This window comes from Hypoxylon trugodes (assembly GCF_022578975.1).
Source record: "Hypoxylon trugodes strain CBS 135444 unplaced genomic scaffold F4822scaffold_3, whole genome shotgun sequence".
NCBI classification, from domain to species: Eukaryota; Fungi; Ascomycota; class Sordariomycetes; order Xylariales; family Hypoxylaceae; genus Hypoxylon; species Hypoxylon trugodes.
In genome coordinates, this window is record NW_026250018.1 from 304045 (window position 1) to 319355 (window position 15311).

The following is a 15311-nucleotide window of genomic DNA, read 5'->3' on the forward strand; positions in this document are numbered from 1 at the left end:
TTAACATAGCACTAGCTAGTAAGTTAGATAAGTAAGTAGGTAGTACAGTATCATTTCCGCTCATAAATAATAATAATCGTTAAAGAATCACTTTCCTCTCCCCGGCCGTTAGCAAGATTGGAAATAGGGGTCTTCGAAGTTGAAAGTCATCCACAACTACCAAGTATACATATGAATTTGTAGATGCATTGTCATGAAGAGTACCTGTATATCATCCCACGAACTTCTCTCGAGGCCAGATGCTATTTTAGAACGAGTTATTCGTTATTCGGCTGCTGAACTGAAGGGGCTCGTCTCCTTGGTGTCATGGTGACCATGCCATCTAGGTAACTCTTGAAATGGACAATTTATTAGATAGAAATTATAACCTCGATGAGAACGAGACGGATTATCAATTTCAGGGGAACCATGCATAACGGCTACTACACTGACACGTGGATGCCAGATCTATATTCAATATTCAGGGCTGTCTACCGAGGTAAACATGCAAGGTACTATTTGGGGGTCAGTGTTTAAGCACTCAGCCGTTCCAAGTTGAAATCCGCCAACCAGAAGTCAATAGGCAGTCGAGAAGAACATTAGCTCAGTTTCGGCAGTTATCTTATACGATAAAAAGTCTACCCCATGGGGGAAATGGCTATGGCATTTTGACCCCGGGCCGTAACTCCGGCACGGACTGTGTTGCTAAGAGTTATAGCCTCCTCGAAAAGCTCGTGATAGCAAGTAAGGAAGTTTGATTTGTGGAAAAAACAATTCATATTGGGGTCCCCGGATTCTGACCCCCACCTTCAAGATGTATATATAAGTGTTAGTTTCTAGTTGTCTTCTACGGGCTGAGTTTTCTTATTCTGGGGTAACTGCCCAAGTAGCAAGTAAGGAACACGTCGAGAAGCGTCCCTAACCAATTAAAATAACAACCATCAAATGCGACTCACGAATGCTTAAATCTCGCAACAATTTTCGAATACCTCCTTACCGAGACGATAGACGAACGTGTTGAACCGTGAAGAGTGACCTTTGATGATATTAGGCATTGTTAAACGATTGGAAGTTAGGTGCACACGTGGTACACAGAAGGGATGGAATGTAATATGATATACCACGATGGAATCCTACCGAATGTGGATTGCAAGGCCGGATAAGCATGCTTCAGCTGGGCAAACGCAACAAACAATTGCGACACCTATCCCTTACCGCGGTGAAAGATGTTGACCTGACCGAACATTCCTTGTTTAGAGTCCCAAGTCGTCGACGCCTCAAATCTCTGCTCGAACCCTCGCGGCATTCTATTGTTTACAGAAAGTAGGCAATCAACGGCTCGATATATGGCCATAAAGACCTGGTTGCGGCATTTAATTCCATGATGATAATAGGAATGACACATGAATTGTCTCTAGGTAATCGCCTAGATTCTCAGCTCGTGTCACCGATCGATCAATCGGGCTCTCGTCGCCGGGGTATTAGCTCCGCATTATCAACGATATTTTACTTAAGCGAAGAAAGCGATAGATAACCTAGGTAGCGAAGAGGGGCACACGATGCGAAAAGAAATTGCGTGGAGAATCCGGAGATCGCGACATTTGGGGATAATGGAGCACGGAGAAGAGGGTCAAAGCAACTTGCCCATGGGGACGATGGTTTCACAACTAACAAAGAAGAGATTCTTGCAATTCGCCGAGTAGACGACAAATGGGGCTACTATCCCCCAGGACTGGTAGCGCCGACGCAGTGGTTCGCTCCAGCATTGACGAAAGACTGCTAAGTGGAGCGTTGTTAGTCTTCTGGAGATTGAGAATTCTGGAGACTGGAGAGTCTGGAGTCTGGAGTCTGGATTCTGGACTGTTATTAGTGGGAATGGGTACGACGCCACGTGAAAATTCTTTCTGGAGATTGAAAAAACAATGGCGATTGGTCGCTTGTAAGTCTCATTCCAGCTCCTCCATTTTTTTCTCCCTTTTTTCACATCGGCTAGGTCTAGACTTGGGACCGGTAGACGGGTTTTCTGAATTCGGGTCGCAAAGGTTACAGATACCACATGCTACATACCTAGGTAGTAGTAGTAGTAATGTTGGAACATGGCTCGCTTTCGCTCAGTAACACGTGTGTCGCTTATTTTGGTTACCTAGATACATATCTCCAACATTGTTCAATCCTGAATTAAAAGACTATTCCAAATTCGAAGTTGATATGTCATAATTTTCGATCTGTTTAGATCTTGATGTAATATGTTGACTTGTAGCATTATTTTGAAAGTAAGCATACGACATCGAACATCTGTAGCCAGATTAGTTCGCATTGGCATGTAATAGTTTACATAGGAGACGAATGACAATTGAGCTATTACTACAAGATCAAACTAAACTAGCCCGTTGATTTCATTGATACTAAAAGGAGATGTCATGTTCGAGCCTCCCGTCGATCTTCTATTATCACATCGTCTCTTAATTCGGTTAGATCAGAGATGCGATCTGGAACTAAAGGGACCGATGTTCTAGAAGGGTGAACGTTTGTCCTATTTGACAAGTAGGTTGGAATGATGTCGGTATTGTTCCGCAGCGTCATGAATGCCAAAGCTGGGATAGGCGCAAGCAATGATCGATTAATGCTCTATATCGGAAGCTTCTTAGCTGAACGCCACTCCCGCTAATGGGATTGTCCCCAAGGAGCCTATTACAACTACAGCTAGACGATGATGCGTAGCGCGTAGTGTAAGTGCGCGTAGTATAGAGTCGTAACGCATAAGGGTTATAATATACAGCAACTGTTTCGACGCACGCATAATCATCTAAGGCAATCTAAAAGTTCCTAATATTAGAATTGTGACCTGTGATATCTAGGTCAGTGTGCGTGGATACAGTGCTACAATTTTAGGAAAAAGGAAGAAAAGAAAAGAAAAGAAAAAAGGGAACGCCTTGCAAGGGCACTAAGAACGAATAGGATTAGTTCGTTCCGCACGATAGAGAAGAAAAAAGAGCGACATGGGCATCTAATCCGTGAAGGGTAAGGATTTGCGCACCAACGATGACTAGGGGGAGCGGAAAATTCCAGACAAGTGATTTTATGGTCTGCCTGCTTGATTCTAGTTACGTGGTATTTGATCTCGTAACGCCATTGCGCATACGTACCTAATCTATTACCCATAGATAGTACATCTTCGGATGGTCTTCGACAGAAAGATACATATTCTACCTAATTCGGGCATCGTTAGCGCACAGGTCTTATAACATCTCTCATACGATCTATCAGATTTGCCTATCTATCATGTTGTATTAGATATTATGGTGATCTGTGCCTTACAGGGATTAACTCGAAAATAAGAACTTGATTACGAGACAGCTTTTACGCTATGCTCACCGAGCATCAAGTTTCAACACAACCATTTTCTCAATCTAATTAGGTAATATGAAGCTAGGATATTTCTTGCCATATCGTATTAGGGGATAGCGTCGGGGCTCGCCGTGTAGACTTGTAGTTCTCAAGATCCAGTCACGTGTTGGAAATCGTCGCCAGAGAAAAGATAATAGGAGAGTTGGATCATGACTTTATTAAGTGGAAAAGGAGGGGACCCCCCGGGGGTTGTGGAGATGAGTAATGGGGCGTAAGGGGGGTGCGTGGTAGCAAATCATAACAGAAGATGTGGGACAAAATGTGGACAAATCTAATTAATTCTCCAATAAGAGATTTTCTTTCAAAATCGTTAAGGAACTTTTTTTTGAGGAGTGGAGTCTATCTTAGGATTGGGAAATTCCCTGTTAGTAATATACTAATTTCACCGAGTTGGGGACGACAACAGTCCCATGACAAACTCAACTAAATCCTTATGTATGTACTTCATTGTTGCAGCTGCTGTAAGTTTGACAGCTAAGCTTGTTCATATTGACGTATGACTTATTCATATTACAGCAACAGGAACAACAAACTATGATCAAACAAGTAGTCAGCTGGGCGAAGGCCAAGATCTCGAAGTCTTACTTCACCATGAACAGATAGAAGCGGCAAGACTTAACTAGGGTCAGATGTTATTTTATCAACTCTAAGACGAAAGAAGATTAGAAGGAATAAAGGAAGAAAACAATCGCAGAAACTGGAAAACGATGGGGTGAAGATGGGGAAATGGCGCAGCGCACATGCTAACCACCACGATATAGTCGAGCTAGGTAAGATTAAGAATAATGCCTTCTATCCGGTACCAAGCTAGCTCAGTTTCCCCGCATGGCCTGAGAGTATAGACGAGACGAAAATGAAGGCATCGTCGTCATAATTCACGGATATTTGCCCAACTCTAACCGGAACCGGTCTAATTTTCCCCTTCTCCTCTTCCCCTCATTTTTTCCCCTCTCGGCGACTGCTGGCTGAGTCCAACAATGTTAGAATATAGCTATCTCATGTAGGTGGCGGCCAACGGCTTAGACAAGTACCCGAACCAGGTCGGGTACAACACATTAGCTTGGACTTCACACCGCTTAAGGCAAGTGAGACAAATATTCATTGTACTCGGGTGGTGAATGGTACCATATACAGCCTCAGACCTAAAAAGGTACCTACCTACTACCTTTTATTTTACTGCAGTCAGACGCTTAGTTGCTGAGGAAGTATGTTTGTAAGTAAGACATATCTAATCGGGTCCTTACATTAATATTTTGTACTACCATACTTCGCTGTATGCTGGGGCGCGAAAAGCCTATCATAAGAAGAATGCCGAAGCAGAGCCAAACGTTCTTCCTGGGAGATAATAAGGTACGGCGACGCAACCTACCTAGGTATTCTCAAATTCTTTTAAATAGTTCTCACTCGGACACGTCGGGCTTTCTATGTCTGGGGAATATGGGGAAGAACAAAGGAATACTTACCTGTATACTTCTATTTATCTAGGTAGGTACCCTTGCTTCACCTGATGATTGATTGCTCGCTCATGAGAAAAGCCTGCCATTCACCAAACAACAATTTCTTCCCATCAAGAGACCTATCGAAACCTCACACCTTTATTGCTACATATCATCCCGCCTATCGCTAGCCGCATCCGTCGATGCAAACACCCCTGCCGCTCTATAGGCGACTCCATCCACACTTCAATCATTGTTTCCCGCCAAGATGCTCACTAGTGGAGTTCATCATGGCAATTCGGCCGCTTAGTATCTTTGCCACGGGTTCCCTGGCAGGTTTTTTTTCACGAGAAGGGACGTTAGACCATGTCTGGTACCGGCGCGCCGAATCATCCCAAGCCTGGCTACCAAGTCCGTGCCTAGCACCCTTTCTCTGTCGCCATCCTAGTTCATGGATAATCCTAGTACGCAACGGATTCGTCCACATGGTGGATCACCCTGTTCCATGGGGTCCCCGTCTGGGGTTATTCGCGCGAAGCTCTAGTGCAAGTGTAGGCGAATTGAGATTGGGATTGGGATCATCCTCCCAGTTTGCAAGCAATCGCGCACACACATGCTTCCATGGCGCTCCTTTCGCGCCGTTAGTATAAGTTTCGGCCGAAGCCCATGTTACACTCCCATCTTGTCTCTTGTTCCTTTGTCCGCTCTTCTCGAGTCGAGGTTTCGCTTCCTAGGTATAATCACAAGACGCCGGAGCTGAATACCTCTTCCCTCGTTCCTTGGCCGTGGCCTCAAATTCTTCAATTCTTTTCATCGTAGTCCATCCCACCATCTGCTACTCTTCACACCGAGAAACCATGTCTGAAAAGCCTACAACTGACTTGTAAGTGCTCTTTCTGTCTGAGCCTATTGAGCAATTCGCAAGTGTCTAACTCATCCACTATAGTATCGAGCCTAAGGGCGTCGAAGGCACTTACCTTGAGAATGGTGTCGATGCTACTGAGCATGTTGACCTAAACGCCAATCTTGAAGCGAGGTAAGCATCCACTCCGCCATTTCAAAGGCGCCGAAATCTTCCCATCTCGGAAGACACCGCCCGCCTACACGGCACCGATGCTGTTATGGTGCGACTAACACGTGATCAATCATAGAATCAAGAATCCTCTCAAGGGCATCCCCCGCGAGCAGCTGATGCGCGATGTTGAAGCGTTCGCCCACGAAAAGAACCTAGTCGAGTACATTCCAGTTCTGCGCAAGGGCGCCCTCGTCGCTCAGAACCCCAACGATTTCGAAGACCTAGATGGCGAGGAAGCCCTCGACGAAGTCGAGAAGACAGTCCTTCGCGATGAGATTCTACACCGATGGCGCATGCCGGCGCGTCTATTCTTAACCATTGCAACCTGTTCCATTGGTGCCGCTGTCCAAGGTTGGGATCAGACGGGAAGTAACGGTGCCAACATCTTCTTCCCTGACTACTATGGTATTGGCTCTAAGTCCACCCGGGACCGAATTGTAAGTTCCACTATACCAATGCTTCTCTGTAATGGCCCAACTAACCGTTTGCAAGCTCGTCGGTCTCGTCAACTCTGGTCCCTATATTGGAAGTGCTTTCATTGGTTGCTGGCTTTCGGATCCCATTAACAACTGGCTTGGTCGTCGTGGTGTTATTTTCACCTCTGCTCACTTCTGTCTCTGGCCTGTCATCGGTTCTGCTTTCTGCCACACATGGGAACAACAATTAGCTTGCCGTCTGCTTATGGGTATCGGAATGGGTGTGAAGGCTTCAACTGGTTCGTAGCTCCTTATTCGCGCAAGACGTGAATCCAACCGCTAACATTTACTAGTGCCCATCTACGCTGCCGAAAACGCCCCCGCTTCGATCCGTGGTGCTCTGGTTATGTCCTGGCAAATGTGGACTGCTTTCGGTATCTTCCTCGGAACTGCCATCAACCTTGCTGTCTTCTACCACCCTCTTAACTGGAGATTGATGTTGGGCGCTCCCTTCATCCCGGCCGTCCCTCTATTATGCTTGATCTACCTGTGCCCCGAGTCCCCACGTTGGTTGATGAAGAAGAATCGCTACGCTGAGGCCTGGACGGCGATGAACAAGCTCCGAAACAATCCGATTCAGGTCGCTAGAGATATCTACTACATCCACGCCCAGTTGTCAATTGAGTCGCAAATCATTGGCAGGAGCAACTACATCACTCGTTTCACTCAGCTATTCACCATCCCTCGTGTGCGACGTGCCAACATTGCTGCTTTCACCGTCATGATTGCGCAACAGATGTGCGGTATCAACATCATCGCCTTCTACTCCAGCACTGTCTTCGTCGAGTCCGGATACACCCAGTTCCAAGCCATGTTATGCTCATTCGGTTTCGGTCTAGTCAACTGGCTCTTCGCTTTCCCTGCCTTCTGGACCATCGACACTTTCGGACGTCGATCTCTGCTTCTCTTCACCTTCCCTCAGATGATGTGGACCCTGCTCGCAGCCGGTCTTTGCACACTTCTCCCCCTTGGAACAGCGAGAACTGCTCTCGTGGCTCTCTTCGTCTTTCTGTTCGCCGCTTTCTACTCTCCCGGTGAAGGTCCCGTACCTTTCACATACAGTGCTGAGGTCTACCCTCTATCTCACCGTGAGGTCGGTATGGGTTTCGCTGTCGCCACTTGCCTAGGATGGGCCGCTGTTCTCAGTATCACTTTCCCCTTCATCCTCGACAGACTACAAACTGTCGGTGCCTTCGGGCTATATGCTGGTTTCAACTTAGTCGCCGTCATCATGATCTTCTTCTTGGTGCCTGAGACAAAGCAGCGCACCCTCGAGGAACTCGACTACGTCTTTGCTGTGCCCAACCGCAAGTTCGCCAGCTACCAGGTCACCAAGGCTCTTCCCTGGTGGTTCAAGCGCTACGTCTTCTTCCAGCGCAACGCTGTCCTCGAGCCCCTTTACCGCCGCGACGACGACGAGACCTCGCACCCCATCCGTGCGAGCAAGTCGTAAATACATGCGCGAATTGGAATTAAATAAACGGGAAAAGGTGTTGGCTGGTTGGCTCTGGGGGTACAGGCGGTGGCAGGGATGGTTTTACGTGCTCGGGTCAAGAGCGAGACCGGGTTACACGATCATTTAGATATAAATTCTGCGAATACCCAAACTTTTCATATTCTAGATTATTATAGGGATTTCCCGTATACAAATCTATCGTTTAACAAATATCTTCAGTCTTCCTCTGTGCAATTTCGCCTGTGAAACATGAGTTTCTAGAATGCTTCGTCGACATTTTAACCTTACATGACTCCTAAAAAGGGTAAATCCTACACTTACTACGTTTGGATGGCCCCTACTCGGCCATTGGCTGGAGGGTCTATACCCGTAGACGGAAATAAACCACGCGATTGACCCCTCGACCCCAGAGTCGGGACTTAGCCTGGCACGATACCCCCCCTGCCAGCTAACCAAAACAACTGCCTAATTGTTCCACAATTCTGTTGGTGATGGATTGCAAGCACAAAAGCTATTCCCGATGAAGTCATATTAGGATTCTACCACAAGCCTCCGCGAAATGAGCATGGAATGACTCGGGGTTCCCCTTTTATTCTCATTATACCCTAGCTAGGAGGATTGAGTCTATACTAGCGCGAATGATAGTCCATTTGATGATCTTAGGGGAGATTTGATGGAAAGAAAAGACAAGGAAATCTCAAGAGTGCAGACGTGAGCAATGTTTAGAGTAGCCAACGTAATAAAAGTAGCATGATAATCTATGTATACCGTAAGTGAGTGGAATTCATACCCAGATCTTCTACTTATGTTTTCCTTCAATGTTTTCTTCGCTATCCTCGTCACTATTTTCACCGTCCTCCCCATGCTCCTCATGGTCCTCATTCTCGCTCCCATTGCTATCATCGTTACTGTCACTTCCATCTTCCTTACCATTATCGTGGTTTCCCTTGTTGCTATCCCCCTCCTCGACACTTCCATCTACGTCTTGCACTGCTGCCGGCTCTACTGATCCTATTATTTGCCTTATCTCTTCTTTCGTGACTTTATCTGTATCCCTAGGGTTATCCAGTCGTTCATTCCTTAATTTCCGAGACTTTTGATCCATCTCCGCCCGCGTCAGCTGCCTCTGAACCAGGCCCCGACGTCTATTTCTAGGCCCGCGGATAATCTTCGTCTTATGCGTAGCTTTTCGCCCTGACGGCATACCTGGATATAGGAGGGGACTAATGAAACCCTCCCAAAGTAAATGTTTGTTGCGGCTGTAATGGTCTTAAAAATTCTTTCTTAGTTGTTCACAAGGTTTTATAGAAATAACTAATAATAACAATAGTCGGTAAGGTGGGAGACTGATAAGTTCACCGACCCCGGCAAGGTCACAGGTTTCCTGGGCAGTGGCCAAAGAAATTCTCGAATAAATGGAATCTAGGTCTTTTCGATACCTATTCACAACGGCGGGCAATATTTCTAAAAAGAGGAACCGGATGAATCTATTCGCAATGGGTATGATGACATATATTCCATAAGGAGTCCCCCGGTATTTATACTATCCCAACGATTACCAAATATAGGAATCTCGTTTTGAGTTTTGCGACGAGAATTCGATGATAAGTTGTCTTATGAGTTGGCCTATTGCGTCGTGTCTACTTTGCTTCTTAGAAGCCCAATGGCAAGCGATAAGTCAAGGTGGCGTGGCGGCCAGCTACCCTGGGATTGTTAATCCCACGATCACCTGGCGAGAAGGCTTTCTAACAATGTTTTAAAATATTTAAAAAAATATAATGGCGCTATATCGTCCATTCAGTTTCATTTTCCGTCTCATAGCCTCTTCTCCCAGCGAAATAAATAGTCTTACGCTTGGTGGCCATGTTTCAGAGCTAAACATGAAGACAACTCCTCCATGTTCATAAATGATATTTGTAAGATATCTTGGGAGATACGAGGGCTTCGGCTATTCTTTCATAACCATCGAGCAGGTACCTAGATAGTCTAGCAAGGTCGGTGATGGAAATAGAAACTAGATTAGTTTATTTTGATTAATTTGAACTTCTTATTTATCCAGGTATATAACGCAGGCAGAGGCTTTTACAATTTGAAAAATCTCCATGAAAATATTACAATATACATAACATACCATATCTGAGGATTAATCCGATCGTCGCCCCTCGACTCATCTTCCATTAGACTTGTCTCGTTGCAAGGAAATAAGTAGTCTACTCCTATTGTCTTGGCACTTCGCCCCTCACAAATATTATCGGTCCCGACGCGATTCGAAGCATCTTCAAGAAGTGCGGTGAGTCCGACATTATTTATAATTTTAGATGTGTTGGCTCTATACTATACGCGTTTGCGAATCCTTCTCCTAAAAGAGTATCCTCATATTATGTGAACACATCCAATCGCACAAGTTTTACCTACGTAGTCGGGGCGCGCTGAGATTTGCTGACACAGGTCCAACATCAAAATGAATATGCGCGGGTGTTACTGTGACACTCGCAGCGCTCCCGCCTTACCCCGTTCGCTTTAACTGGCCGATCTAAAAGCTGTGTTGCTTAGTAAGGTAATTAACATCCTATTGCAATTTTATCCGTCAATTTACCAAACAGAATGTTACGAGGTTTTCGTACGTTGTTTGGCGCGCCTTTTGGGTGTATTTGGAGAATCTCACGCCCCTATACGGAGTCGAACAAGCCAATATTATATGGAGGAACGAGCCCAATTCCCGGTGGTTACCCATAGAACTTAATGTTGCCATTCACTGTTAGAAATTGCAACATATGAATCATACAAGATAACTAGGTTAAAATTCGAAAGTGATAGGTTAGACTCAACGAAAACTTTGTGTCGTAACTGTGGTTAAGCCAAGACTTACGTGAGTGAGCAACGCCATCGTTATAGGCGTTGATCAACGTTTTTCATTGGCTTCTCACGTAATACCATATGTTATATAAGGAAAGTGGGTTTCACCCCTATTCGTCACGAGTAAGTTGTTGGTTATAGACATCTGGTGAATAATATCATGATACGGGTCGTATTGCGTGGAAGAAAAAAAACTTCCTGAAAGATCGTCGCGGCTGTCAGATCGGTCAAATTGCCAGCGCAGCCATGTGGTGTCGGCGTCTTCGCGGTTCATGACAAATGTGCGATGAATGCGTTGTTGGTAAGATTATTTAGCGACTCTATTGCCAGTTGCTCCACAATCGAACTGCGGCTGGTACGATGGTGGATATCCTGGCGACGAAAAGTAAGCAACTCACTTGCGCCCAGGACGACCTACCCATAGATTGAAATTTTTGTAGTATTGGCAGCATCGGATATGTTCCATCTCAGTATACCGAACGATGATCAGAGAGAAGTCGGGACAGCGATATTGGCGAGGAGGATCACATATGATAGATGTTGGAAAATTTCGATATCGTTTTTGGTAAACCAAGAAGCGATCTAGGGTGTTGCGTTGTGTATAAATGATGGCAAGATGCCGCGCATTTGGATGGGAATTTCAACACAGCATCACAAAGCATTCGTCTCTTAACAGTTTTTCGCACAATAATCTCAACGATAACTCCTCGCAAGAATACCTCTCGGTAAACTTACATCATTTCGTCAAAATGCAGTTCAGCCTCAGTTCAGTCCTTGTCGCCTTCGCGGTCGTCTCATCCGTAGTCGCTACTCCCACCGGTGGAGATGAGGCGAGCTCAGCCCCTCAGAAGCGTGCTCAGAATGGAGTAAGTACCGATAAATGCCACTGTGTAAGAAGACTCATGAGACTAACGTATATATCTGTAGGTATGCAACGGCACCTCGTGCAAATTGCAATTTGTGAACTACGCCTGCACCAGAGGAACTGTTAGTGAATATCCCTTTTCAGAAGAAGGGCCTGGGAACTAACTTGAGAATTTCTTTAGTGTGTTGGCGACGGTGCCGGTGACGGCGCTTGGTGCACCGTTGAGGAAGGCGGAGCGGCGAACTGCCCACACTGTGGAGATGCTAGCCTTTGCGCCAACCCTTGAATGTCAACTTGAAGAATGCACCCGGTGGTGATTCATCGAGATTACAAGGTACTATTATCTGGGGTTCGGTTGGAATATTGGGGTATATATACAGATCGTGGGGTTGGTTGTGGTGTGTGGGTTAAAGGTGTCGGGATGGTTGAATCGGGGATGGTTGATAGATGTCACTCGTTTTTCAAAATAAAAGTAAATTAGGTACCTTGGTACCGGGTACCTAACATTACATCATTCTTTTTTATCTATTCCATCTATCACCACGTGCTAAAATACATGATTTTAAGAAGTGCGTAAGTTAAGGTTTAAAAGATGGTGGTGTGTGCTTTATGAAGAGGGGCATATATGTCGGTGAGATCGTGCACTTTTTTATGCCAAGTGGACGAATCTTATGCTTGCATAATGCCTCGTGGCGGTAGGGTAGCGCGGTCAATCGGTGGATCGGATCGTGAGTCTCGGACGCCTTTAAGCCACAATTTATTTTATTAATTCGGCTTCCGCGGTAGCGAACCAAAGCCTCGGATTCGTTTCATACAAATCCAATCATTAGTCCTAACCATAAATCTGCAGCGCCAAGCCCTGCAAAGCCGCAATTATATCGATGCCGGATATCCGAATCAATTAGTCCTGTGCCGATTATCCAGCTCGTATCCACTCATGGTCCGATCATGTCGTGTAACTTGAGTCAATTCTTTATGGGCAAGTTCGACACAAGTTCGCTACGAATGGCTACAAATGTATTCTTTGAGTTTCGTTTGTCGCGCTAGCATCATGTAGGACCACTTAATCTATCAAAGTCAGGAGGGAACCAGGGGGCTGTGTATGCCCACGTCAGGCAAGCGCCACACAGTGACAAACAGGTGGGACAGGACCTCACCAACATGAGGCAGCCGCAATCATATATGTATCACAAGGACGTTCCTTATACTTAATTCAAAAACCTTCATTCATAACCGCCTCGCCTTCTTTCTTTCTTAGACCAAAACATTAAACCTTTCTAATCTTGACCAAACCCAAGCGAAGTGACTAAACATTTAGACATCAATCAAGATGGATCCACGTTTCGCCAACCGAGAATACGGAGACGAAAGACAATACGGGGGAGAAGCTAACTCCTATTACCGAGACCAGAATAACCCTCAGGGTTCTTACTCCGGTGGTGGGGAGCGACAGCAAGGTTGCGGTCAGGAATACGGCCAAGGCTACAACCAAGGTTATGGTCAGCCCAACAACCCGCAATACGGAAACAACTACGGGCCTCCCTCTGGTGAGCGATACGGTGAAAACCGCCAGTACAACCAGAATGATGGTCCCTATCAATCCGGCCCGAACCAAGGTCCCAACCAAGGCCCAGGCGGTGAGGACGGGGATCGCGGTTTGATGGGCGGTCTTGCTGGCGCCGCAGTCGGAGCCTACGGTGGACACAAGATGGGTCACGGTATCATCGGCGGTCTAGCCGGAGCATTCGCCGGTCACAAGCTAGAAGACTACGTGCATGATCGCAAGGACAAGAAAGAGGAAGAGGAGAGATATGAGCACCAACACTCTGGACCGCCCCCGGGCTACTCATCCGGACACCACCATGAACATCATCACCACTCCGAGCACCGAGACCGATCGCTCGGCGGGGACTACGCCGGCAACTTTTCCTCGTCGTCGTATGATATTCATCTCGAGGGAGACTACGACCTCCGCGCCACCTGTAAGGACCGAGATGGAGAGGGTCGCGTAAGCATTTTGAACCTCGACAATGTTCTTAGCAACGAAGACGGTCGTTTCCGCTGGTCTAGAGGCAACAGCGGTCCTAACACTATCACCGTGCAGCAAGGTGACACCTTGAGGGACATTGCCCGACGATTCAACTGCAGCTACGAGGACATCGCGAGGAGGAACGACATCCCCAACGCCGACATGATCTACCCAGGACAGGTCCTCCAGGTTCCTGGTCAGTCATCCGGAGGGTTCAGTGCTTCGGCCCGAGACATTCGCCTAATTGACGGCGGTCGGGTTTTGGAGGCCGAGTTGAGGGACATTCGTGGAGATTGGCACCGAAGCCGTATTGAGCTGGACGAGCGCATCGGAAATGATGGTGGAAATCTGCGATTCGTTTAAGTGAAAGAGTGGGAGGAAGATTTGGCTCGGAAACGAGCAATAAAACTTACATAGCCAGCGCTGATTTACACCCTTGATAGCTATAGCTATATCCGGTACCTACCTAGGTAGAATGAAGATTATGTTTCTGATTTAATTCGTCGGCTTTTCGCATCCCAAGATCCCTTAAGTTAAGTAACTAGGTAGACACTCTCTATAATCGATCGCGAATAATATCTTCTCATTTGCTCGTTCGTTAAATTCCCGTTAGTGGACAACGCAGGGGTGTGTCTACCGAATCACTTGACTCGGTCGGAAAAGGGCTACGATGTCGTCGCGTTCGGTCTAGGTACACCTACCTACGTCAGTACTACCTTAGATCTCGGCTTAGTAATATTTCCTAGTATGCCTAGGCACTTTAGAATATGTAGCATCGCCTTCAACCTTATTTAAATATAGCTTTATTGGCCCTTATTGGATCGCAGTGGTCCAATCGGGAGGCTGAGGAAGGTGCATAACGAGGTATGAATGTGGAATATTGAAAACATGAAAAGCTATGCCGTCTCCAATCTCTCGGGATCGGCCAATGATCAAAGCAAGGTATCATTTTGAAGATCAGAGAGCTCAAAGATTGGTCCGCGGCGTTGCGGTGTGAAAAGGTAATTCTAGGGTACTGTGGCAGAGGAGGTATATTGGGCATAAAAAAGCCCACCCTTGCGCCTTGGGCTGAGATGCACTGCGATCTATGCAAGGCTCTTTCATGTCCAATTTGTCAAATGGATTGTATCTAAGTGCTTGCCTTCCTACCTGGAGCCTCGGCCACCATTCTGCCTTTTAGGGGGGATAATGATCTGTATTAGGGTGCAGTCCGAGCCGCTGCAGGCTGCCGCACTTGGTACGCCTGTGAACTTTGAGAGACCTCAGGCTTCTTTTCTTTCAACTCCGCCTTCACATACTTTTTTAATATGCGAATTACTCTAGTAATCCATGTTGCCTTGTACCTAGGCATAATAAAGTTGACGTTGAGCCTTACCTAGGCGAGTTCTGATTTGATGCCTTACCATGTGCTAATGATGGGCTACCTGTCTGCCTATAGGTTGGCGACCTCAAGGCAACGTAATACGTAGGTAGGCTATCAAGGCGGAGCAAAGCGTAGCTATAGCCGAATAAATGAGCTATGTGTGTAACATATTGGCTGTTATACTAGCTAGTAAATCCATGGGCGGATTCCTGATACGTGTATTTACACCGAAATCATCATGTACAGTACCTTGGACAATACCAGAAGACAATCCCTTGGGCTTGCTTCAACATACCCGAGTCAGCCTTGGTGTGCGGAGGGTACTTCAGGCTAATGCCCTCGGAAGTATATGTCGGATGGGTTATCTC

At 46.4% G+C, this 15311-nt stretch overlaps 3 protein-coding genes across 3 annotated transcripts; all 3 read left to right on the top strand.

Moving 5' to 3' along the window:
* The first annotated feature begins 5577 nt into the window (after positions 1–5577).
* On the top strand, positions 5578–8292 carry F4822DRAFT_154141 (uncharacterized protein). The gene is made up of 5 exons (XM_051453062.1): positions 5578–5706; positions 5770–5859; positions 5975–6335; positions 6391–6613; positions 6668–8292. The coding sequence occupies exons 1-5, from the start codon at positions 5681–5683 to the stop codon at positions 7825–7827; spliced, it is 1860 nt and encodes a 619-aa protein (XP_051316325.1). The 5' UTR covers positions 5578–5680; the 3' UTR covers positions 7828–8292.
* A 3143-nt stretch (positions 8293–11435) lies between these two features.
* F4822DRAFT_426399 (uncharacterized protein) lies at positions 11436–11837 on the top strand (the record flags this gene model as incomplete). Its single annotated transcript, XM_051460545.1, has 3 exons — positions 11436–11552; positions 11614–11673; positions 11733–11837. 3 exons carry the CDS (start codon positions 11436–11438, stop codon positions 11835–11837), a joined length of 282 nt encoding a protein of 93 aa, XP_051316326.1.
* A 409-nt stretch (positions 11838–12246) lies between these two features.
* F4822DRAFT_393502 (carbohydrate-binding module family 50 protein) lies at positions 12247–14176 on the top strand. Its single transcript, XM_051457300.1, has one exon. It carries the CDS (start codon positions 12882–12884, stop codon positions 13941–13943), a length of 1062 nt encoding a protein of 353 aa, XP_051316327.1. The 5' UTR covers positions 12247–12881; the 3' UTR covers positions 13944–14176.
* The last annotated feature ends 1135 nt before the right edge of the window (positions 14177–15311 follow it).

Bases quoted from the DNA above. Each gene is read 5' to 3' on its own strand.
- F4822DRAFT_393502 (XM_051457300.1), top strand. From the start codon at position 12,882: ATGGATCCACGTTTCGCCAACCGAGAATACGGAGACGAAAGACAATAC.
- F4822DRAFT_154141 (XM_051453062.1), top strand. From the start codon at position 5,681: ATGTCTGAAAAGCCTACAACTGACTT. The intron at 5,707-5,769 runs GTAAGTGCTCTT...CATCCACTATAG, and splicing joins GAAAAGCCTACAACTGACTT to TATCGAGCCTAAGGGCGTCG. The intron at 5,860-5,974 runs GTAAGCATCCAC...GATCAATCATAG, and splicing joins AACGCCAATCTTGAAGCGAG to AATCAAGAATCCTCTCAAGG.